The following is a 27,036-nucleotide window of genomic DNA, read 5'->3' as shown; positions in this document are numbered from 1 at the left end:
TCTATACCTTCTTCTATCCCAATGACTCTCAAGTTTGGTTTTTTTATGACATCCCATATCTCTTGGATGGATTGCTCATGATTTCTTAGCATCCTTTCTGTGTTGACTATATTCTTTTCAAGTTGATAAACTTTGTCTTCATTATCTGATGTTCTGACTTCTATTTGATCTTGTCTATTTGTAATATTCTTGAGTTTTTAATTTGGCTTATGGTTTCTTGCATTTCTAGGATTACTGCTTGATTTTTTTAAAACAATATCTATCTCCTAGTAGAGTTCATTTTTTTGCAATTTGAATTTGCTTATGTAATTCCTTTTGAAAGTATTCTTTCATTGTTTGGACTTGCTGTCTAATGACTTCTCTAAGATTCCATTCCATCCGAGTCAGGTGTGCCTTGAGTTCTTTCTCTGTCCATTTTTCTGATGCCTCTAGGTTCTTCTGTAAATTTAAGTTGTCCTGCATTGTTTGTAATCCTTTTTTCCCTTGTTTTTTTATGGTGTTCACGTTACTTTCCAATTCTGTTTAACTGCTGTGTTTCTGTTTTCTCCTATAAATTTATTTTGGTTTTGTATATCTCTGTGGTCTCTCCTTTGTGGTTGGAAACTATGCCTAGAAATGTTGGGCTTTATTGTACTTTAAAGCTGATTCGTTCAATTCATAATAGGCTTACGGATTCTGTATGCATGTAGTGATTTGTTGTTTGGTCTTAGGACTTTATGTTTAGGTTAGGTGCTATGATGGTATGAAGGTTAGTATGTCTTGGCTACTTTGGAAGATTGCTCTACTGAAGGGGGATATTAACAGGTGATTGGATCAGGGTATTTAGTAATAGCTAGGTATTTAGGAGCCCTATAGACAGCCTCGAAACAATCACCTATTTGCATTTAGACAATTACACGTAATGGAAGACATAATGCTTGGGATGAAAGTTGTGGGGAAGGGGAAGGAAGGAGCTCTTAAAAAGAAAGAGGGAGAGAAAGATAGGTAGAATAGAGGAGAATGGAAAGAACAATAAAACTTAAAGGGAAAGAAAGAAGGGAGGAAAAGAAAAAAAACTAATAAAATAGAAAATAAAAAAATAGAAAAAAATATGAAGTCTTAGAGATCCATTTTCTTCTCTTCCAGTAGGCGGAGCTGTGCCCTCCGAGCCGTGCTTCTGCCCTCTATGTGCCGGCCGCAATCCCTGTAAGGTGGCTCCTGGGAGTCTCTCAATCCTGTTAGTCCAGAGCCATTTCTCTTCTCTGGCCCCTCCCCCTTCCTACTGTCAGCCAGCTAGATCCCCCCCGCTCACCGGAGGCGCTCTCTAAGGATCTGGTTACACTTGCAGCCCCACTGCGTGCCCTATTTCCCGAACGACTGAGCACTCTCTCTGTCATTCATCCACACCCCAGTGCTGTGGAGCGGTGCTCTGGGAACCGACAGTTTAATTTGTCTGGGCCCCTTTGGTGGGCACGCCCCCGGGAACTGGCGGCTAAGACCTTGGGTGTCGCTGCTGGTGGTAAGGGGAGTTGGGGATCGAGAATCCCCTCTGCTTCCTTCAGCCCCTACAGTCACGCCCATGGAGCTTTGGTTCGAGATTTTTGAGGTTTCCCGGCTGTATGTATCTGGTGGGGGTGGGAATCACACACCTGCTAAAGCCGCTGGGAAGGAATCCCTTCTGCCGAATTCTGGTGATGTCACCTCTCTGCTATGGCGGGTCCCAGACTCCTTGCCGGAGTGTCCGAAGGTAGGGGTGGGTCTGGCCTGTCTCTGGTCTGACCCAGTCTCGGTTGGTTTCAGTTCCGGTTCGCTGTTTCATGAAGGCTTGGTTAGCGACCTCTTCATAGGGTCCCTATGCCATGCCCTGGTGAACCGCCTCCTACTGTGCTGGTCCCCGTGCAGCGGCAGCGGGTGGCGGGTCTGGACCTCCGCGCCACGTGGCAGAGATTCACTTGTCTGGGGCAAACTGTCGCTTCCAATAATCCTACAAATTCCCCAGCAGGTCTCACTTCAGCGGAATTTTGCTAGAAGTTTCTCAGCAGGTAGAATCTGAAAGTATTAATACGTCTCTCTGTCCCTGTGTTTGAGGAGGTACTGAAAGTGCTGCCTCCCCGCCCACCGCCATGTTGGGTCCCCTGTTTGCTTTAAGTTTATTTTCCATTTCTTTTTCTAGTTTCTCATGGTAGAAGCATTGATTGAGACACAGCTCTTTTTCTAACATTTGCATTTAATAAAAATTTCCATTAAACATTATTTAAGGTTCATCCCACAAATTTTGATATGTTATGATCTTTGTTGTTGTTGTTGTTTATAATATTTTCTGATTTCCTTAATACTCTCTCTTTGACGTATGGGTTATTAAGAAGTATGTTTTTAAATTTATAAGTTTTCAGAGATTTTTCTGTATTTCTTCCTGTTATTTATTCTTTTTATGTGTGTGCATGCAAGACAAGTACTCTAACAACTGAGCTATATCCCCAGCCTTTGTTGTTTATTCTTAGTTTAATTCCATTATAATTAAAGATGTTAAATTTATTTGTGACCTAGGATATGTTTTCTCATGGTGAATGTTCATGTACACTTCAAAAGGATATATATATATATATATATACACACACACACACATATACATATATATATATATACACACACACATATACATATATATATATATATATATATATATATTTTCATTGTTTGGTGGAACAATGGAAAGCATCAATGATTCACTCTATTTTCTCTTCCTTGAAGAGATATTTAGCTTACACCAGAAGGAATGTCCCTTACCCTAGGTTTTAGAGGTGTCTACAAAGAACACTAAAATTCTCCAATTGCACAAGTATATGAGGATCACATTGTGTTGTACTGCTGTTGTTTAAAAAGGGAAGGAGAGCCAAATAGAGGTTCCAAGTCAAGGGAGAAAACCAAGATTTTTGGGTCATTTTTCATCTGTCATAGCATGCAAGTCAGAAAATACATGAGAAAGTTGAAAATATGATTCTGGGTAGAGATAAAATCTGAGGTAGATACAATTAAGAATTAATGCCTTAGAAGTGGATTAGATCACCCAGAAGTTACAGAAAGAGAGTGCGCTAGCATACACAATGGTCCTAGCAATTCTTAGAGGTGTGTGATACAGTTTCAAACTGTGGATTTGTATATTCCTACTGTGACTTCCATTTTTTTTTTTTTTAATTTAAGAATTATGCACTGTGTTTTTAGATACATCCATGTTTAGGATTGCTGTGCCTACTCAGTAAAATTATCTCTTTTATCATTTTGCATTGTCCTTTATTATCTCTGTTATTTTCCTTTGCTTTGAAATCTACTTTGAAATTAGCATAGTTGTTCAGTTTTTCTTTTTGCGGTGCTGGGGACCAAACCCAGGGCCTCATGCATGTTAGGCTCTACCACTGAGCTATATTCCAAGCCCCTGAAAGTCTTAACTTCCTAACTTTTTATTTTTACTCTCTTTCTTAAAACAGAAAGGTATACAAACTTGGTTTCAAAGAGGAGCTAGGGTTGTGGCTCAGTGGTAGAGTCCTCGCCTAGCATGTGCGGGGCCCTAGGTTCGATCCTCAGCACCACATAAAAATAAATGGATAGAATAAAGGTATTGTGTCCAACTACAACTAAAAAATAATAAATATTAAAAAAGAATATGTCAGACAAATTAAAATCAGGCCAAGGAAATGGTGAAGAATAGTAAACGTAAATAGATATTTCTGCCTGTTCACAAGGGAGTACATTTCCTGATTTTGAAATTGCACATTAATAACATCTTTTTTTTTAACATTAAAACAAATAGTTTCTATTATGATATCTACAATACTAATTGTCATAATAAACAGAAATGATATGATCAGTTATTGCTTACAATTAAAACAATTAAAAGTTTGCCAAAGGGTAATTTTGAATGCTGGACAGGGAGAGAACAGAAGTCATGTAGGATGTAATAATTATGAGGGAAGAGGAGAGAAGACAAAACTAAAAAATTAAAGAAAGAGTCAAAGAGTAAACAATAGAGATTTGCTATTAGCAGAAGAAAAGAGAAAATGAGAATCAGGAAACAGATAAGTGAAAGAACAAATATATATAAAGTAAAACATTAAAAATAAACTATAAAACAAAACCCAAATATATTAATCAAACATTCTAGTGCTCAAAATACTGATCCAGGGCTAGGGTTGTGGCTCAGTGGCAGAGCACTTGCCTAGCATGTGTGAGGCACTGGGTTCGATCCTTAGTACCACATATAAATATATAAAATAAAGGTCCATTGAACTAAAAAAAAAAAAAACTTAAAAAAATATTGATCCATGCAAAGCAATTATCTTCAAAAAATGCTAGAAATGAGAAAAAATAAATATGAATATGCATAAATGTCCATGAACTATTAAGGCCATAATTAAGCAAAGAAAAAAAAAAGATCTTGATGAAAAATCAAAGAATCATTTTTGCTGTAGTTCAAAATATTCTCAGCTTCCCTTAGCAGTGTTAGGTGGGGTCATTCAACATCTTAACAAAGTTATGGGAGGTCCATATCTAAGGATAATTGCTTTCAGAAAGAAAAAAAAACAATTTGACTAAAAAATAAATGGTAAAAACAGTAAGCTTATTTTATCTTGTATTAATAAAATATGGAATTGGGGAATTTGCTCAGTGGTAGAGGGCTTGCTTAGCATGTTTGAGACCCAGGGTTAGATCCCCAGTATCTAAAAAAAATTAATAAATAGATCAAGTAAGTAAACACACTTATTTTCTACATATAATTTCTACTCTGTGTAAATTCTTATAAGGAATGAGGAGTAAATCTACTTGAATTGGAGGGTGGAGAGTGGTTCTAGTTTTTCTGACCAAAATTGTTTAATAGCATGATATGGTATCTTTAACTTCATATTGACTTTTTATGGTATTTATGGTCATTTTTTAAAAAAAATATACAAGGTCTTTCTCATTTTTATAATACTTTGATAAACTCATTTGCAGTTCCTTTAATTTCATTATCCTTGTGGAATTTCTTTTTCAGTTAATTGGTCTAAGTGTCATATCCTCATTTATCAGTGGTTTTACAAAACATATGAACATTTTTCCAATCTCTTTCATCCATTTCATGAAAAAAAATTGGCATGATTTTCAGTTGTTTTGAAATGTTTGTATTAATATGTTGGATATATAGCTAGCTGATAATCAGTGGAAATACTGATGAACTTCATAGATGGAAATAAATGGTAGTTATTTTCTGGGGAGGGGTATTTAAATGGGGACAGAGTTTACAATTGTTAACTCATTCTTTAACATTTCACATTACAGAGACTTTTGTTGCTCTATGTAAACTTATAACTTCAGGGTCTCATAATGAGTATTTGGTTAGTAAAAACTTCCTATAGCTGAAATTTTATCTTTGATCACAGTTTATGAAGTGTGAATGATCTGAGCTTTGAAGAAGACAAATACTATACAAACAGTAATGCCATATGAAGTCCACTAATAGGTTTAAGGGTTTCAAAAGATATAATGTGAATAAAGCTTTATATATGAAATTATACTTTCATGTTTTTCATTTGACTTAGTTAACAGAATCATACATTCCATGCCCAAACACTATTCCTTAAAATACACACACTTTGGGACTTTGAATTTTGTAAGGTTTATGTTTTTCTAGTTCTGGTATTAGAGACCTATGATTCCATAAAAGAGCTATGAATCTATAAAGAAGCTTGCTTCCACACAGTGTTTATTGAGACATAAAGCTACAATAAAATGTAATTTTTCTTTCACAATTGCCTCAGTAGGTCAGAAAAAGAAATTTTAAAAAGTAGACTAGATTAGGATGGAGAAAATGGAAATAGTCTTTTTGTTCTTCAACTTGTATTATCTATCTTATATTATCTCCATTAGCTTTCTCAAACATAGCCTTAGATTCAGTGAAAACCTGTAAATATCTTTAGGTTGCCAAATTGCTGATAACATTTTCATTTTCATGTTCTAAAAGAGCTTAAAACTATCTTCTTTGGAAATATGTTTAAAATTGGTGGGTTTTAGTTATATACCAAGAGTTAGAAAAATGTGTCTCTTGGGAATTTCTAGTATATAGGCAGGAAGGAAACATAAAACACCTGGTGGGCCTAATCTAAACTTAACCAGTTCAACATAATACACATTAAAGCTACCTTAAGCGCTCAACACATGGGAAATGCTTAGTATATTCTACATTTATTTCAGTTTAAGATGCAGAAATGGACTTCCTAGACATATGCCATATGTTCTCCTTTCATGCCAAGTTAACAAGAATTAAAAGACTGAGATGAATAAACAAGGTCAACTTAGGCTGAGCCAAATTAGACAACAGAATAATTGTCAGATTTTCTGTTGGCAGGGACAGTTTGTTTTGAGCCAATCTTCATGAATTATAGGCTGTACTTTTTTTTTCTGGTAGCTCTATTGCCAGGCATTCTGTTGACAATTTCTTTGTTTTATAAACATTGAAAATTTTCATCAGTTATATTGTTTTTAGGCGCACATCAGATTCTGAATACATGGATTTTTTTGGTCTTATTTCAACTTAAAGGAAAACTGCCTAGATGTGAATCAATAAAATCAAGCCAAAATTTAACAACTTTTAACAGGATACTGTTATTTCATTTGGAGATTCTTAGGTATGAACTCAGATATAATAAACAGTAAACTAATCAGTACTGTAATGAATTTATGACAGTAAATATCAAACTAGATAAATTTGCTGCAAATATAATCTTTATTTGCTCTACAATAAGGAATTTTAGACCTTGAACAAATAGAATCTAATGCAAATGAGAAAACTGAGGCAACTAGAGAGGATGACTTATTTGCAATGTAACAACTAGTTTAGGGTAGTACCAAGTCCAAAGGTAATTATTTTAGTTTAGTCCTAAGATCATTTATTTTATTTACACACTGCCCTTCTCATCCTGTATTATTTTTGTCTTTCTAAACTGTGCTTTGAGTGGTATAACTTTTTTTTTGGTTGCCCAGTCAAAAATATAACAAACCAGCCATTTGAATAATGATATTAATGACATATAAAGAATAAAGTCTTAGTCAGCAAGGTCTAAAAAGGTGAAAACCACCATGTGAATAATATTATTAATGACATTAATAATATTTAATACTACATAATGGTATTTTTAAAAAACCTCATTTAAACCCTTAGATGTTGTAACTGTTTCAATTTCGAAACTGGTAATTCTTTTGTGTATCCATTGCCTACTTTATACACTTTTCAGACTTCTAAAGATCATCTGCATTCTTTGGCTCATGGTCTGCTTCTTCCATTTTCAAAGCCAGCAGTGCTGAGCTAAGTCCTTTTCACACTGAATCTCTCTGATCTTGATTCTTCTCTCTTATCTGTATTTCAGGATTATATTAAGCCTATCTGATAATCCAGGTTAATATTCCCTATTTCGAAGTGATATGATTAGCAGTCTAAATTCTATCTGCTATTTTAATTCCCCTTCACCATGTTATTTAACATATTCACAAATTCCAGTGATCAGGACATGGACATCTTTGGAAGGCCCTTCTGCTTACCATATACTCTAATTCCTATAATGGCTTCCTCTACAATTAGAATGAAGACCTAATTGCATGGCCAACTAAAGTTCTACAAACCTTCTCCACTCCCCTTTTTACAGTATAACTGTATTGGCTCTCTGCTACTTGAACCTCTCAAACTTGTTTCCACCCTTAGACCTTTATATGTACAGTTTACTTCCCATGAATTACTCTGTCACTTTACCACTTATTCACATAGATGACTCCTTGTCCTGTTCTCAAATATTACCTTCCAGTGCAGATTTCCATTATCACCATTTCTTTATATTTTTCCTAATATTTACCTTTAACCAAAAGACTCTTATTCAATCATTTTGCTTACTTTTTATCTATATCATTTCTGTTCCTAACAAAACTGAGAACTCCAAGAGAACAATGGGCCTGGTACCCCAATATACTGCCTACCTATTATGCATTAACTATGTCAACTGTCACAGACAGTTGGAGAAATTATAATGTCTAAGACAGTCATGGTGTTCTTACCTTCATGGAGTTTACAGATTAATGAGAAAACAGATATTAATCTAATAATCATATAATAAAATTAAAAATGTGACAGTTTTAAAGGCTTATAGTGTGTTTTAACATCTATTGGGACTAGTCCCTCCCTATGGTTTTTATTTTTTAGTGTTTTCTTTGGGTATTTTTATATGCTTGTTTTTCTATGAGAACTTTAATATCAACTTGTCTAACTCCATAAAAGTGTGTATTTATATAGGGATTACAATAAACTTGCAAGTTTGTTGAGAGCCACAGCCAAAGGGGCCCTGGCAAACTTCCAGCTGCCGGCTGATGATTGGCTCACAGCGGCCCCAGCAACATCTAGCTGATTGGCTCCTCTGCGGTGATGCTCATTGGGCTGTTCCCCTGCCCTTTCAGACCACGGAGCTGCTCATTGGGGGACTTTTTTGGCTCTGCCCACGTGACCCAGCCAATCGACCTCAAGAGCAGGAGGATTGTGGGAGGTGGAGAGAGGCTTGTGTTGGAGAGAGAGGCTTGTGGGAAGCCGGTGGTGGCAGTTGGGGCTCTGAGGATTTTTCCTGAGAGGCTGTTTTGTTTGGCGTGTGTGGTTCTAAAAATAAAGTTAGTTTCTTTTGACAAGTGGCTCCTGATTGTGCCCAGCCAGACTGCGGCACAAGTTAATATGGGGAGAAATGACATCTGAATAACACTGATCCTATCCAAGAATTCCACTTTTTTGAGGCTATTTTTATATCTTTCAGATTTTTAAAAAGTTTCCTGCATATAAATTTTGCAAATTTGTTGTATTTAATCCTAAGTATTTGATTTCCTTCATTAAGATTATAAATGGGGCTGGGCATATAATCCCAGTGGTTCCAGGGGCTGAGGCAGGAGGTCCTCACGTTCAAAGCCAGCCTCGGGAAAAAAGCGAGGTGCTAAGCAGCTCAGTGAGACCTTATCTCTAAATAAAATACAAATTAATGCTGGGGATGTGGCTCAGTGGTCGAGTGTCCCTGAGTTCAATCCCTGGTACCACCACCCCCCCCAAAAAAAGATTGTAACTGGGGATTTAGTTTTTCACTAATACTTTCTCCACTAACTGGTTATTGCTTATGTATGTGGAGGTTGATTTCTGAATGTCAATTTTATATTATCCACCTTATTAAACTTTCCAAATATTTGATTGTTATTGTCATTGATTTTATCACTGTCTTATTGCAAAATGGAGATAGTACCAAACAAACAACAAAAAATAACCCTAAGTACTTTTTTGAGCCCAGAGGTATTTTACCACTGAGTTACACCCCAAGTTCTTCTATTTATTATTTTTGAGGCAGGATATTACTAAGCTGCTAGGGCCTCAAACTTGCAATCCTCCTGCCTCAGCTTCCTGAGTTGCTGAGATTACAGGTGTGTTGTACCACCATGCCTGACTTAGAGATAGTTTTAATTCCTTATTAGCTCTTATGCTTCTAGTTCAGAAAGTAGCAAATTTCTTTTTTTTTTTAAATACCTTTATTTTGTTTTTATTTTTATGTGGTGCCGGGGATCAAACCCAGTGCCTCACGCTTTTTAGGCACTCTACCACTGAGCTACAACCCTGGCCCCAGTAGGAAATTTCTTCTGCAAAGGGCTAGATAAGAAAAATTTTAGATTTTGCAGGCCACATGATCTGACTATATTAAACTACAGAAAATAATAAAATGGACATGGCTATGTTTCAGTAAACTTTATTTACAGAAACAGGTTTAATTTGGCCCACAAGGCATATTTACCAACCCTTGCTTTGTTGATGTATCAAGTTGTTTTGGCTAATACCTCTAGTATAGCATTGAAAAGCCAAAATAATGAGTATCCATGCCTTCTTTCTTATCTTAGTGGAAATGCTCTCATTGATACCCCTTTAAGGGAAATACTGGTATTAAGAGTAAGTTATATATTTTTTCTTACATTATGAAAGTATCCTCCGGCTCAGGATATAGCTCAGTTGGTAGAGTGCATGCTTCATATGCAGAAGGCCCTGGGTTCAATCCTCAGCACCACAAGGAAAAAAAGAAAAAAAAAAGATACAATCCTCCAGTTCCATTTTCTTGAGTGTTTTCATCAGGAATAGGTGTTAAATTCTGTTAGAAACGTTTTAAACATCTATAATCATAGATTTTATTCATTTTAGATCTATTAGTAGGATGTATGACATTAATGGACTTGATAAAATGAACTAACTTTGTATTCCCAGGATAGATTCAGGTATTAGATTTTGTTTGTTAATATTGTTATTAATATTGGTATTCATGAATGATATTGTTTTTCAGTTTTTATGTACTATAGGAAGTTCTTTATTTTCAATCCTTTGGAATAGTTTGTGGAATATTGGGAACATCTTATCTTCGAAGGTTTGGTAGAATTCTCCTATCAAACCAATTGGGCCAGCTGCTTTATCACAGGGTAATTCCTAAATAACTTTGTTTATTTCTTTTATGGAACTGGTGTGCTTCAGAGTTCTAAATTGAATAGTAGTCACTTTGGGAAATATGTATTTACCTAGGACAATATTTTATTTGCAAAGTAATCTTAAAAGTAGTCTCATGATTTTTAAAAAATCTGTGGTTTAAATGTTTAATTTCTCTATCTCTGGAGCTTCTTGATCTGTATTTTCTATCTAGGAGGTCTATTAATTTGTTTCAAAAACATCTGTTGATAATTTGATAATTAGATCTATAGCTTTTTGTTGTTTGCTTGTTTTTGTCTTCTACCTAATGTGTTAGTAAACTCTGGCCAGCAGGCTGCTTGTTTGTTTTTGGAAATAAAGTTTTATTGGACCACAGCCACATCTGTTCATTTATGTATTGTCCTTGGCTGCCTTGGTGATACAGAAGAGTTAAGTGGTTGCTGCATAGAACATATGGTCCACAAGCTTAAAATACTTACACTAGCCATGTAGGAAAAGTTTGCCAGTCCCCACTCTGTTTCATTCATTCTGCCTTTATCTTATTAATTCTTTCCTTATGATTTATTTTGGTTTGGTTTCATGATTTTTTTTATTTGTGGGTTTTTTTTTGTTGTTGAGAATTTGTTAGTTTAATCTAAATTAGATGCTGTGTAGGCAGTTTTTTTATTTGTTTTAATTAGTTACACATAACAGTACAATGATCTTGACATATCATACAATTGAATCAGATGGAATATAATTTCTCATTTTTCTGAGTGTACAGGTTGCAGAATTACATTGGTCATGCAGTCACGTATATACCCATAGCAATAATAATGTCTATTTTATTCTGCTGTCCTTCCATTCCCTCCTTCCCATCACTTCTCTCTACCCAATCTAATGTGACTCACTTTTTTTTCCCCCCTCACATCGTCATACCTATATTCTGTATAATGAAGGGGGTCTCCTTCCCTTTCCCTCCCACCTCCCTTCCCTATCTAGAGGTAATTTTCTTCTCATGCTGTTCCTCCCTACTCCATTTTGAGTCACCCCCCTTATATCAGATAAGACATTCGGCATTTGTATTTTTGGGATTGGCTAACTTCACTTAGCATAATCTGCTCAAATGCCATGATCTTGTTATTTTTTAGTGCCGAGTAATATTCCATTGTGTATAAATGCCACATTTTTTTTTATCCATTCATCCACTGAAGGGCATCTAGGTTGGCTCCATAGTCTAGCTATTGTGAATTGTGCTGCTATAAACATTGATGTGACTGTGTCCCTGTAGTATGTTGTTTTTAGGTCTTTTGAGTATAGTCCAAGAAGAGATATATCTGGGTCAAATGGTGGTTCCATTCCCAGTTTTCCAAGGAATCTCCACACTACTTTCCAAATTGGCTGCACTAGTTTGCAGTCCCACCAGTAATGTATGAGTGTACCTTTTTCCCTGCATCCTCGCCAGCACTTGTTGTTGTTTGACTTCATAATGGCTGCTATTCTTAGTGGAGTGAGATGGTATCTTAGAGTAGTTTTAATTTGCATTTAGCTGATTGCTAGCGATGGTGAGCATTTTTTTGTGTATTTGTTGATTAATTGTATATCCTCTTCTGAGAAGTGTCTGTTAAGGTCCTTGGCCCATTTGTTGATTGGGTTATTTGTTTTTTTTTTTTGAGTTCTTTATATATCCTAGAGATTAGAGCTCTATCTGATGTGTGAAGGGTAAAAATTTGTTCCCAGGTTGTAGGCTCCCTATTCACTTTTCATATTATTTCTCTTGCTGAGAAAAAACTTTTTAGTTTGAATTCGTCCCATTTGTTGATTCTTGGTTTTAATTCTTGTGCTATAGGCGTCTTATTAAGGAACTTGGGGCCTAACCCCACGTGATGGAGATTAGGGCCTTTTTCTTCTATTAGATGCAGATTGATTCCTAGATCCTTGATCCATTTTGAGTTAACTTTTGTGTATGGTGAGAAATAGCAATTCAATTTCATTTTGTTGCATATGGATTTCCAGTTCTCCCAGCACCATTTGTTGAAGATGCTATCTTTCTCCACTGCATACATTTAGCACCTTTGTCTAATATAAGGTAGTTGTAATTTTGTGGGTTGGTCTCTGTGTCCTCTATTCTGTACCATTGGTCTACCAGCCTGTTTTGGTGCCAGTACCATGCTGATTTGTTACTATTGCTCTGTAGTATAGTTTAAGATCTGGTATAGCTATACCACCTGTTTCACTCTTCCTGCTTAGAATTGCTTTAGCTATTCTGGGTCTCTTATTTTTCCAGCTGAATTTCATAATTGCTTTTTCTGTTTCTGTGAGGAATGCCGTTGGGATTTTGATTGGAATCTTGTTGATTCTGTAAAGTGCTTTAGGTAATATGGCCATTTTAATAATATTAATTCTGCCTATTTTTGAGCAAGGTATATCTTTCCATCTTCTAAGGTCTTCTTCTATTTCTGTCTTAGGGTTCTATAATTTTCATTGTATAGATCTTTCACCTCTTTTGTTGATTCCCAAGTATTTTATTTTATTTTTTTTGAGGATATTGTGAATGGGGTAGTTTTCCTCATTTCCATTTCAGAGGATTTGTCACTGATATACAGGAATGCCTTTGATTTATGGGTGTTGATTTTATTCCTTCCACTTTGCTGAATTCATTTACTAGTTCTAGAAGTTTCTTGGTAGAACTTTTTGGATCTGCTAGGTATAGGATCATATCATCAGCAAATAGTGCTAGTTTAAGTTCTCTCCAATACTCTTCAAACTATTTCAGGAAATAGAAAAAGAGGGAGTACTTCCAAATTCATTCTACAAGGCCAATATCACCCTGATTCCAAAACCAGACAAAGACACTTCAAAGAAAGAAAATTTCAGACCAATATATCTAATGAATATAGATGCAAAAATCCTTAATAAAATTTTGGCAAATTGGATACAAAAACATATCAAAAAGATCGTACACCATGATCAAGTGGGTTTCATCCCCGGGATGCAAGGCTGGTTCAACATATGGAAATCAATAAATGTAATTCATCACATCAATAGACTTAAACATAAGAATCATATGATCATCTCGACAGACGCAGAAAAAGCATTCAACAAAATTCAGCATCCCTTTATGTTTGAAACACTAGAAAAACTAGAGATAACATGAACTTACCTCAACATTTTAAAAGCTATCTACACTAAGCCTCAGGCCAGCATCATTCTAAATAGAGAAAAACTGAAGGCATTCCCTCTAAAATCTGGAACAAGACAGGGATGCCCTCTCTCACCACTTCTATTCAACATAGTTCTTGAAACACTAGCCAGAGCGATTAGACAGATGAAAGAAATTAAAGGCATAAATATAGGGTTTTTTTAATACCTATTTTTTAAATTAATTAATTTTTATGTGGTGCTGAGGATCGAACCCAGGGCCTCACACGTGCTAGGTGAGTACTCTACCACTGAACCCCAGCCCCTGGTTTCATGATTTTTAAGAGGTTGGTTTTTGAGTTGTAGTTCATTTATTATTTCATTTATTTTCTGATAAAATATTCAGCACTATTGATTTCTATGTATATATGAGTTTGTAAAGATGAACCCAACTACTATGTATAACTATAAAGCTCTAATTTAAAAAAATAAAATTCCAATGGAAGTGGTGTTGGCTTCTTAAAAAAATGTTTAGCACTGTCAGTTTTCCTCTGATCAATCATTATTTTAAATATTATTTTTAGAAATATCATGTTGTTTTCTATTTTATCTGAGTTGTTTCATAGAAATTTAAAAAAATTCTAGAAGAAAGGGCATTTTGATTCTTATTTAAAATTCCTAGTGTCAGCCAGGCACAGTGTTGTACACGTATGTAATCCCAGTGATTCAGGAGGCTGAGACAGAAGAATTTCAGCAAGATCTTGTCTCAAAATAAGAAATAAAAAGTGTTAGAAATGTAGCTCAGTGATAAAGCACCCCAGGGTTCCATCCCAAGTGCTCCCTTATCCCCCCAAATACTGAAAGTACACTGTGGTTAGAAACCATCAATCTTTTTTTTGGGGGGGGTGGTGGTGGTACTGGATATTGAACCCAGGGGTGCTCTGACACTGAGCTACATCCCATTCTTTTCATTTTAATTTTGAGACAGGACTTCATTCAGGGTCTTGCTAAGTGGCTGAGGCTGACCTCAAACTTGAAATCCTCTGCCTCAGTTTCCTAAATTACTGAGTTTACAGGTATGTGTTACTGTGCCTGGCCCATTGATCACACTTAATGAAACTTAATGATATCTTTTGGCACCTAAGATATATTTTGTCATATTCCATTTAGGAAGACATTGTATTCTGGGTATAGAATTTGATAAAATCCGTAATACCTACGTTATTGATTGTTCAACTAAATTTTCTCCTTATTTTTTGCCTACTTGATCTATTTTGAAATTAGAGTCTTCTGTTACTAATGTCTATCTATAAATCCTTTCATCTTTTGTAGATTTTCCTTCACAGAGATGGTTTCTATGATATTTGGTGCATAAATATCCACCAATTCTGCATTGTAAAATCTGTATTTAAAAAAGGATTTTCTTTGCTTCTTTTTTATGTTTTGGGACTTGAACCCTATTTTCTCTGTAATCAAGTTCTTATTGATTTATTCTGGGTGTGGGGGATGGATAATATAAGGCAAAAGAGGAGGGGCATCTTTTGGAAATTGGGTTTGAAGGGGGAAAGAAGTATAAAGAAAAAAACTTAAGAAGAGTTCTGTTAGGAATAAGAAAGACCAAAATGATAGGTAATACAACCTCATCAGGAATTTGTGGAGAACTTAATTAGTCTCTCTTTGGTTCTATTATTTTCAGGATCAACCTGTTAAATTTTTGGCTAGTTTGTCATTTGGTCACTTGATCTAACTAGGAGAGCAGAACAATGGCTTTCCCTTGTTCATTTCTTTCAAGTCTGTCACTTTTACTGACAATGAGTTTGTTATTTTTATTAATAGTGCTGCTGGGCAAAGGTTTTTCCACACTGAGCTCCAAAGCAAGTCAAACTGTTGGTTTTCATAGGCAGTCCTACCCAGGTAGAACTAGTTTAAGCATAGGGAGGAGGATGGGAGTAGTCTCTAGCAAGAACATCACAAACTCATACTTTGTTATCAGAAGTTCAGCAATTTTTTTATGAAAAAAATGATTCTTAATTTATTGTTCATTTTCATGTGATTTCCAGAGCCCTGAAATGGGGGTTTTGACCAGTTTTATAATTGTTAGGGAGAGGATTTACTAACATCTAAATAAAATCTGTCATACTTGGAAATTCTGCCCCTTTTTATTTACTGTTATTATATGTAGTTTGGGACATTTTTGAAGGGTATTGTAAAGGCATGTATATAATCAATATACATGAATTTAAAATATTGCCTTTTTACAATTATTACATATAGTTAAGATCATCTATATACTATAGACAGGGGCCAAATCTGGCCTGTTGTCTGTTTTTTGTAAATTAAGTTTTATTGTAACACAGTAATTTTCATTCATTTATATGTTGTCTATGGCTGCTTTTATACTACAATAGCAGGGTTGAGTAGTTTCTAAAAAATCTACATGCCTGAAGAGCCTAAAGCATTTACTATTTGCCATTTCACACACAAAAAATTGCCTACCTTTGCTTGAAGTTCTTATTATCATTGTAAATAATACCACTACTATTACCATAAATAACACTTAAGATATTATTGTAAATAAATAACAAGTGTTTTTAATCTCATGTTTATTTCTTCTCAGTAACCCTTGTGACAAGCTAGATATTTAAATTTTCATCTATTAGATTTCAGAAAATAGATTGTATTAAAGAAGTGGAAATTAGATCATAATTATAGATCATATTTTTTAAATTTATTTTTTTGTTGTAGATGAACACAATATCTTTATTTATTTTAATGTGGTGCCGAGGATCAAACCCAGTGCCTCGCATGTGTGAGGCAAGCACTCTACCACTGAGCTGTAATCCCAGCCCCATAGATAATATATTATAGATAATTATAGGTGATATAAATTATACTTCAAATATATATTCTAAAGTTAATATTCATTTAAGGTGATTTAATCCCATAATTTACCAACAGAATACAAATAAGATATATTATAATAAATTCATTTTGGCTTACAATAATATCCATTATATTTTTTTACATTCACTTCTGCCTTCATTATACTGCTCTTGCATGAATTAATGTGAAGTATTAGCTATGAGAAAAATGTATATTTTTCCTTGACATTTTGAAATATTCTTGCTTAACTCTTAGTTTGCACTAAGCAGGAAATAGTCAAAGTACTAAACACTAAATACTTCCCTTTAAGGAGTGACTATTCAGCTTAACATATCTTACCTGTTAGAAGAGCCTTTCAGGATTTTTTGTTGAATACTATGCCTGTGGATTGAACCAAAGGAAGGAAGATTATCTTGAAATGAGTCTTCCCCTTGAGATGCTAAAGATAGGCCAACAAAAGCTTCATTTAGCATATCCCCTCTGTCCAAGGGCCCCAGGAGTTCTGTTAAAAAAATAATTAATGTATAAGTAAAATACAATATAATTTCTGCCTAATACCATCATAAGTAAGATTACAGAAAAACTTTAACATATCTCACTGAAACTTTTTCTTTAGTTTTTTTACTGTATGGCACACAATGAAAATCTTGTAGCCCAAGTCCCTTTGTGACTTCTGTTATTTTTACATTGTCTTTAGCCAAAAGAGTTTGATAACAGAATGATGGATGCTTCCAAGTTCGGATTTTTAAAAATTGATTTGTACTGCTTATTTCATAGTGTTTTTGTGTGAACTTTATTAATCAAATATTCTTTTTTGTTTTATTAGCCAATTGCTGACTGTTTTACTTTCTTGAAATATTATAACAAATGAATTATTTTACTCTTTTACAGAGCATACAATTTGAAAAGGAAAGGAAAATAACTTTTCCAATATTTACTTCCAGTTAGCATTATTTATCTTTTGCAGTACTGGGGATGGAACACAAGGCCTTACACATGTTAGGCAAGCACTCTACCACTGAGTTATACTTACATCTACCCCTTAATTAGCATTTTAAAGTACATAAAAAGATGTATATTCCAACATCATAAAGATGTATAAAAATGTATAGAGAAAATTTTCCAATTTTGAGGGGGGATATTTAAAAAAATTGTTTGACATGCATGAGATTGAAGCAGTAATGGAAAGTCTCAAAAAAGAAAAGCCAAAGACTGAAAGGATTCACTGCCGAATTTTACCAGACCTTAATAACTATCAGTCATGCTTCTCAAACTATTCCATGAAGCAGAAAAGAATGCTTCCAAATGCATTCTACAAAACCAGTATAACACTGATATCAATACCAGACAAGAGCACAATAAAAAAAGAAAGTTATAGACTAATATCCTTGATGAACACTGATGCAAAAGTCTTCAATAAAATACTTATTAAACCGAATTCAACAACATATTAAAAAGATTATACACCATGATCAAATTGGTTTCATTCCACAGATGAAAGAATGGCTCAACATAAGGAAATAAATAAACATAATACACCCAGAAGTAGAATCAAGGATAAAAATCATGATTATTTCAATATATACAGAAAAAAAACCTTTGACAAAACTCAACACACCTCCATGATAAAAACCCTGAAGAAACTAGGTATGGGAGTGTTTTTATGGGAGGATTTTACTCAACATAATAAAGGCTGTATACAGAAGAACATAGCCAACATCATGCTGAATGAGGAAAAACTGAAATTGTTTCCTCTAAGATCAGGAATGATAAAAGGATGTTCACTCACACCACTCCGATTCAATTTTAGCCATAACAATTAGATAAGAGAAATAAAAGGGATACAAATAACAAAGGAAGAAGTCAAACAATCCCTGTTTGTAGATGACGTGATCCTGTACTTAAGACTCTCAAGACTCTACTAGAAGACTTTTAGATCTGATAAACAAAGTCAGCAATGTAGCAAGATACACAACTAATAAAAAAAAAATCAATAACTTTTCCAAACACCAATAATGAACTGAGGAAGAAATTAGGAAAACTCCATTCACAACACCTTCAGAAAATATAAAATAACTAGGAATAAACTTAACCAAGGATGTTAAAGACCTCTACAATGAAAATTATAAAACATTGAAGATGGTAATTGAAGAGGACGGAAAAACCTTCAATATTCATGAATCAGCAGAATTAATATTGTAAAAGTGGCAATATTACCATTTCGGTGGCGGTCCCCTTCAAAATGACAATAATATTCTTCATTTTGTCAAATGCCTTTGTGTGTATGAATTGAGATGATGGTGCAGTTTTTGTCCTCCTTTCTGTTAATTTGGTATATTATACTAAATGATTTTCATATGTTAAGCCACCCTTGATTTACAGGAATAAATCCTATGTGATCATAGTGTATAATCTTTTTACTGTATTGCTGAATTGAGTTTGGCAGTATTTCATTAAGGCTTTTTGCGTCAATATTCATCAGAGGTATTGGTCTGTAGATTTGTCTGATGTTGGTGTTAGGGTAATGCTTGCCTTATATAAGGAGTTCAGGAAGTTCTTGCCTCAAGTTTTTAGAAATGTTTGAGGACTGGTTTTATTTCTGTAAATTTTTGGTACAGTTTTCCATGAAGCCATCTGGGTCCAGGGCTTTGTTGTTGCTGGAAAGTTTTGGTTGCTGATTCAATCCTCTTACTGGTTATAGGTCTGCTTGTATCTATGTCTTCAAGATCCAGTCTTGGTGGGTTGTATATTTATAGAACTTAGTACATTTATCTAAGTTTAAAATTGTTTTTGGCATGCAGTTGTTTGATACAATCTTACAATCCTTTTATGTATTTAGTATTGGTCATAAGATATGCATTTTCATTTCTGATTTCAGTGGTGTCTGCTGTTTTTTTTCTTAATCTAATTGTTTGTCATTATTGTTGATATTTTTGAAAAACCAACTAAAGTTTCACTGATGTTTTTTCTATATAATATACCTCTGTTTTGATCTTTATTCTTTCTTTGTTAGCTTTGAGTTTAATTTGGTTGTTGTTTTGTTGTTATTTTCCATTTTCCTATTGTATAAAGTTGGGTTCTTGAGATTTTTCTTTTTAATGTAAACACTTACATTCTTAAATTCTCTCTTATCACTACTTTTACTACAACCCATACATTCAGATATGTTTGTTTTCACTTTCATTTGTATCAAGATATTTTCTAATTTCCTTTGTGATTTCTTCTTTGACACATTGTTGGCTGGTTGCTTAATTTTCAGATATTTGTAGAATCTCCAGTTTTCCAATATTGACTTCTGGTTTTATCCCACTGTGATCAGAAAACTTCTGATTTGAATTTTTTAAATATTTTTTTTAGTTGTATTTGGACACAATACCTTTATTTTGTTTATTTTTTATTTTTATGTGGTGCTGAAGATCGAACCAGGGCCTCACACATGCTATGTGAGTGATCTACCACTGAGCCACAACACCAGCCCTGATTTGAATCTTTTAACATTTGTTAAAAGACTGATTTTGGGCTGGGGATGTGGCTCAAGTTGTTACGTGCTTGCCTGGCATGCGTGGGGCACTGGGTTCGATCCTCAGCACCACATAAAAATAAAAATAATGATGTTGTGTCCACCAAAAACTAAAAAAAAAAAAAAATGATTTTAGGGTTGGGGATGTAATTCAGTGGTATAGCATCTGGCTACCATGCACTAGGCTCTGGGTTTAATTCCTAGTACTGAGAGGGAAAAAAAAGTGTTCTTATTGTATCCTGAAGTCCAGGAGAATGTTTCATGTGCAGTTGATAAGAATCCATATTCTGCAGTTTGGGGGTGAGCATTCTGTATATGTCTGCCATGCCTAATAAGTCTATGGTGGTGCTGAAGTCCTCTATTCCCACATTGCTCTTCTGTGTGTAGTTCCACCCATTATTGAAAATTTGACAGAAGTAATGAACTACCTAGAATTTTACTTTGTTTTCCTTGAAAAAATATTTTAGACTGGTAGTCCATGTATCAAATTCAGTTTGCAAATAGTTGACAGTATCTAAAATAGTTGATAGTATCTAAAAATCATTTCAAATTATTTGCCAACACTTAAAATTGGTATATTTCACATAAAACATCAGAGTTTTGACTTCTTTTTGAAAAATCAGAAGGCTTGGCAGCATTTTGCCTCTATTTCTTAGGAATAGCAATCTGCTGAACTAGAATGGATGCCACCCACTTTAGTGGGTTAGGTGTGTCCCACTTAATCAAAGTTCAAATCAAATCCTATTATTTCCATGACAGCAAGGATAAGTATCTGTTTGATTTATCATCAGGCTTATACTCCCAAATGCATTTGAATTTGTATATAGTATCTCTAATTCTCATAATGACCCTGTAAGGTAGGTATCATGACCCCATTTACAGAATAGGGTCATCAAACTAAAGCTCATAAGCCAAATACAGCCCTCCATCTTGTTTTGTATGGCTCATGACCTAAGAGTAGTTTTAACATTTTCAAATAGTTAGAAAAAAGATACATTCTTTGATGTGAAACTTACATTAAGTCAAAATTTCATTGTCCAAAAAAGCTTTCTGGGACATAGCCACACCAATTTATAGTACAAAATCAGCCTTAGACAATATGTAACAATGTCAGAATTAAGAATGACTTGCAAAACTTAAAATACTCACTGCCTGGCCCTTCATAAAGATTGCTGCACCCTGCTTTAAAACAAATTGTAGGGCTGGGGTTGTGGCTCAGTGGTAGAGCACTTGTCTTGCATGTGTGAGGCATAGGTTTGATCCTCAGCACCACATTAAAAAACAAATAAATAAAGTTATAAAAAAAAATGGAAAGCTCTTCCTGCTCCTTTTTCTTTAATCTTTTTTCCTTTTCTTGTCTCTTGCACTAAAATTTCTTTTTTTTCTGTACATGCTTCTTCAGACCTAGGATAGAACTCCTTATCAAATTTAATTTCACAGCAAGAAGAAAAACAGTGACAAATTCAAGGCGACAGGGTATGATCTCTGTTTTTAACTGTGATCTTGGACAAGTCATTTTATCTCTCTGAGCTTCTATTTCCTTATTTGTTCAACAAAAGTGGTAAGTTAGATTATCTCTAAAATAATTCTCACTTTGAATTCACTTTGAAGTAGACAGAAAAGAAAGAAGAGATAAACTGGATGAATAAAAATATAAAAGAGAAAGGCTAAAAAATGATTGGGGGACTCCTGGATGCTAGGTAGGTAAAATAGAATAATTGTCACCTCTATTGAGTTAGGCCATTTACATATATTATCTCTAATTCTCATAATGACCCTGTAAGGTAGGTATCATTACCCCATTTGCAGATACAGAAACTGAGGGTCAAAGAGGTTAATTAGCTTGCTCTAAACCAATATCTATTAAATGGCAAAAGAATCAAGGTCATACCTGAAATGTCTGGCATAATGCCAGTGCTATTTCATTTCAACAAACTGCTTGAGTCACAAGAAGTGAGCTAAGAGAACTTATTGCTCTTATACATTTGTCTTCTGAAACGAATCGCACTGTTTCTCTGGTGATCTTATATATTATTCTTTAAATCTAATCTATTCTTTTGTTGGCTTTGTGCCTTCAAAGGAGATATCTTTTCCAGTGTAAAATCTCCAAAGGATTTTCAGGGTAAAACACATTTCAAGATGTGCAATCACATGGAAGAATGAAAATCTTTTACAAAATTGTTTGTTAAACTGACAGCTCTACTTAACAGAAGCCATTAAAATATTTACAAAGTAGCAGCTGCTTGTGTTAAAAATATAGCTTTTTTTGGAAGCACAAAAATAAACAAGTTGATAAGTACAAGATAAGCCATTTCATGGTTTCTTTGTGTACTTTGCACAATATATAGAAAATTCTGATATTTGCAGAGCAATTATACTATACAGCCTTTTAAGTTAAAAGGACACAAGACTAAGAAAGAACTGTTTACAAGAATTTTTCATTCTGATCTGTTAAACAGTTTAGGAAGCCCCAAACATAATCTTTTAAGAAGTGTTAGGCTTTTGGTGTGTGTTGTTTTGTTTTTAAAATAAGCTTTGCTCCTAGAAGATAGTTATACATGAATGAATCTCTATTGAGCTGGGTTGAGTTCTATATAGTCCTAGGATTTCAGCCAAGGTACTTATGAAAATAATTACAAGTTGTGAAAAATAGACCAAGAGAGAAAAACCAATATATGTAAACAAAAATGCTTAAAAGTAACTGAACATTTGTATTTCATGCCTTAATCTTCAAATTTGACATTTTATATATAAACTTAGTTTCTCTTTCCTTTCTTTCTTTTTTGCCCCAAAGATAGAGTCTTGCTGTGTTACCCTGGCTGGCCTCAAACTAAAGATCTTCCTGTCTCAGACTTGCAACTAGCTAGCATTATAGGCACACGCCACTATGCTGGCCTGATTTTGTCTTTATTTCAAAATATTAGTTATTAAAAGTTACTCGTTGGTGTGGTGGCACAAGCCTGTAATTCCAGTGACTAGGGAGGCTGAGATAAGAGAATCATGAGTTCACAGCCAGCCTCAGCAGCTGTGAGGCCCTAAGCAACTAAATGAGACCCTGTATCTAAATAAAATACAAAATAGGATTGGAGATGTGGCTCAGTGGTCAAGTAACCCTGAGTTCAATCCCCAGTACCAAAAAAAAAAAAAAGTTACCCAATAATGGAGATTTTTATTAATTATCTAAAATGAGATCAGTGATGTACTTAAATGGAAGTAATTGCTATTTCTTTGGGGAAATGTAAATGTATTGAGATTAAAGTATTTTATAGGAATTTCATTACTGTTACCATGTATTGATTAAGTGGAGTTTTAGTGTTCATGTTATCAAAGTACATCGTAGGAAAAAGATATTTGAACTAGTCTATTCCAAAGCAACCTAATAGGGAAATAAATCTTATTAAACAAGATCAGATTTCATTTCTCATTGCTTATTTTAGGTCTGAAAACAAAGTAGATATCAAGAATGCTGTATTTCAATGATAATCAGTTGATTTTCTACAGTGCAAATATAGTGGTAAAATACTAGTTCTCATTATTTTGTTTCTGTGTATTCCTTCAAAAATATATGGCGATTTTATAGTTAAATATGACAGAGATAGGACTGTAAAACTGAAGACTTGGTTAAGTGACCTAGTATTTCAATTTAAAGGATTTTAAAATGTGCTATGGCATTTTACTTGCTAATACTGAAGAGGTTTCATAATGATATTCATAACTGAGAATGGTCTGCAGCACAATATTTCATAGGTGAATTTTGAAATTTTCCTCAAATTTTAATACCTAGGAACAGTTTAAGAACCATTGAGCAATTTGAATTTTATAGGTTTGGTAGAATTTTCCTGTCAGACTACCTGTGCCAGGAGTTTTATTGTGAGGGAAGCACTTTAATTTTTCTGGTTTCTTCTAAGATAATCTGTCACTTAAGACTTAATGCTTCTCTAGGTAAATTGTATTTTTCTTAGAAATTATCCATTCCATCTAAGTCTTCAAATTTACTTGCATTGAGTTATATGGTTTCTTATGATACTTTCTTTCCTTTGTTTTGATGATTATTCTTCTTTTATTAATAATTTTGTATATTTGTACCTCCTCACTTTTCCCCCCTTTGGTGTTAGTGATTTATTTTGATGATTTCCCCCCATATAACCAAATTTGTTTTTTCCCTAATGTTTAGAAATTCAATAGAAATTATGGCATTAATTCTGCTTTTTAAAAATTCAATCTTCTTTTTTGTTGGGTGGCTTCTTTGATGTTATTTCACAGCCTTTAAAATATGACTCTTGAATTTCGTTTTTGTTTAAAAGCATTAAATGTTATACATTTTCCTCTTATGACCAAAAGCTTTGGACATAATTTCCATTCTTATTTTCAAGAAATTCTGCAGTTTAACTTAAGAATTAATCAGTAGCATGTTTGAAAGTTTCTGAGTAACAAGCTTTTAAATTCCATTGTTATTTTCATTTTATTGCTTTCAAGTCAGAGTACATTTTTTTGCATTATTTCTATTCTTTGAAGTTTATTGATGTTTGCTGAATTTTCATTATAGCTTAGGATATGGCCAATTTTTCCTGAATGTTTCCATGAGCACTTAGAATAAGGCATAATCTCCCTTTTCAGAGTTTATTAGAGATCTGAAAGATCTCACTGATTAAGTGTTCTGTATCCACCCTACTTTGTTTACTTGATCTTTTTATAATTGAGACAGGTATATTAAAGTCTCCTTTTAGTTCTATTTCTCCTTGGGTATCTTCTAAGTTCTTCAAAACTGTTGCTACTGTTGAAGTTTTCAAAAATGTTACATCATCATTACAGCTTTTAGCATTAAGTATCTGAATTCTGACTTACTCAGATACCAAGACTGTGACCTCTTATTTGTCTGCATCTTTATACTTTTTATTTTTAACCTTTCTGAATCAATCTCTCCTTTTTCCTTTCCTCCCCACCGCCCATAATATATCTTATATGCAGTATAGTGAATTTTTTTGTTATCTTGTCTGGACACTTTTTAATAAATGAGTTAAGCTCGTTTACATTTGTTGATATGATCTTTATAACTGGCCTTAGACTTGCCATATCGTTTCATAATTGTACAGTCTTCCCTTGGTTGGTTCCGGAGCTCCCATGCATCCAAAATCTGTGGATGCTCAAGTTCCTTACATAAAATGGTCTAGTATTTGCATTTAACCTATGCACATCTTATCATATCCTTTAAATCATTTCTAAATTATAATACAATGTAAATTCTGTATAAATAGTTTTTAATACTTAAATGTTTAGCAAGTAATGACAAGGGGAAAAAAGTCTATACATGTTAAGTACAATTTTTTTCCCTAAATATTTTAAATCCACTGTTGGTTGAATCCATGGATGTGGAACCTGTGTGTGTGGAAGGCTGACTGTATACATATACATACAATCTGTTTATGTTGTTTGCCTTATGTTCACATAAAATTTTTTAATACTTAAGGTTTATATTTATTCCAATAGTTACATTTGTGTCTATACTTTTAAATAATCCCTATGCACCTATCATTTCTAGGAAAGCAATGCCTGTTGGTTCCCTACTGTGAACAATACTGAAACTGGCTGTTTCAGTATTTTTTACTTCCAGCCAGCACCTGCAGGGCAATTATTGTATTTACTCCACTTTTATTTCAACCTCTTCTTATTCTCCCCACTTTTTTGACAGTGTTGCATCACTGTCCCCTTTTAAGTGTTCATTAAAGTATATTCACATTGTTGTGAAACAGATCTATAGAACATTTACATCTTGCAAAACTGAAACTCTCCCCATGAAATATGAATTCTTCTTCTGTACTCCCCCTAAGTCCTTGACAACTACCTTTCTATTTTGTTTCTATGATTTTGACTACTTTATATGAGTGAAATCACAGTTTGTGCTTTTATGGCTAGCATCATCATATAGTTTTTTAAAATATTTTTTAGTTGTAGTTGGACACAATACCTTTATTTATTAATTTTTATGTGGTGCTGAGGATCAAACCCAGTGCCTCGCACGTACTAGGCCAGTACTCTACCACTGAGCCACAACCCCAGCCCCATCATATAGTTTTATAGGTAGAACACTTAATATGTTCACCACTATTCCTTATGTAAATGTCTGTAGTCATTTCGGTTGTTTGAATCTCATTTTCTAGATTTCCCAAAAACAACTTATGTTTTTCTTTGAATATCTTAAATATATTACTATGTTATGTTCTATCATAAAGTGTTGCTGTCAAAAAGTGATCTAATATTTTTTTCTTTTATAAGGACTTGGACTTTTTGTATGAATATTCAAATGGATTTTATTTGAATATATCTTGATGTTGGCCAACTTGGGCCAGAAATGTGATACAACTTTTCATTAGTATTATAAAGTTTTTTTTTCAATTTTAGGAAATTTTTATTTTAAAAGTTTATTTTTTATTTTTAAGTACTTTTTCCATTATACTGTTTTGGTTTTTCTTCTTTAGGAATTCTTATTATATATGTATGTTGGATCTTCTTTGACTATTATCTTTCTCCAAGATTTTTTGAATGTTTTTTTTCTCCAGTTATGATTTTTGTTTCCTCCTCTAAATTACCTCATTCCCGAGTTTCTATAATCCTGATTTATGTTACTCTTTCATAACTTCTATCTATCATTATGTGATTGTTATGTACGATTTAAGGTTGTTTTAAAGTATTAGGGTCAATTATCTATTTGTGGGCATGACTCTCAGAGTCCTTTCACTGATCTTTATTCTGTTATTGAAAGTAACTTTGTAGTTTTATTGTAATCCTTTACTTTTGTTCATTTTATGGTAAACTAGTTTTTCTATACTTAGAAGAAGAAAGGGTAGACCAAGAGAGCCTAAAAAACTTTATAGGCCCAGAACTCCTGAGTATATTATGTTCATCAAGTAGTCATAAATATAGTCTTCTGTTTTACTCCCTTTAATTTCTGTGTTCTTTTTTCCTTTCCCTGTTGTTCCTCTTATGGTCAATTTGGGCTCTACTCCCAACTACTTCTCCATAGTTTGAAATT

General features: G+C 33.9%; 1 protein-coding gene across 11 annotated transcripts in view; it reads right to left on the bottom strand.

Annotated features, from left to right (window-relative positions):
* The window catches only part of LOC107137246 (WD repeat containing planar cell polarity effector), a 487,063-nt gene that overhangs the window by 29,914 nt on the left and 430,113 nt on the right, over positions 1-27,036 (bottom strand). For 10 of the 11 annotated variants that reach the window (XM_048804219.1, XM_048804220.1, XM_048804222.1 and 7 more), the window contains one exon: positions 16,826-16,988. In XM_048804219.1, coding sequence (XP_048660176.1) covers positions 16,826-16,988 — 163 coding nt within the window. Of the gene's footprint in view, positions 1-1,658; positions 2,029-16,825; positions 16,989-27,036 lie in introns of those variants that run through there. The other variant, XM_048804225.1, reaches the window with a different exon arrangement.

This window comes from Marmota marmota, unplaced genomic scaffold (genome assembly GCF_001458135.2).
Source record: "Marmota marmota marmota unplaced genomic scaffold, marMar, whole genome shotgun sequence".
Classification (NCBI taxonomy): Eukaryota; Metazoa; Chordata; class Mammalia; order Rodentia; family Sciuridae; genus Marmota; species Marmota marmota.
Note: the sequence above shows the minus strand (reverse complement) of the source record. Positions and strands in the feature narration are given on the sequence as shown.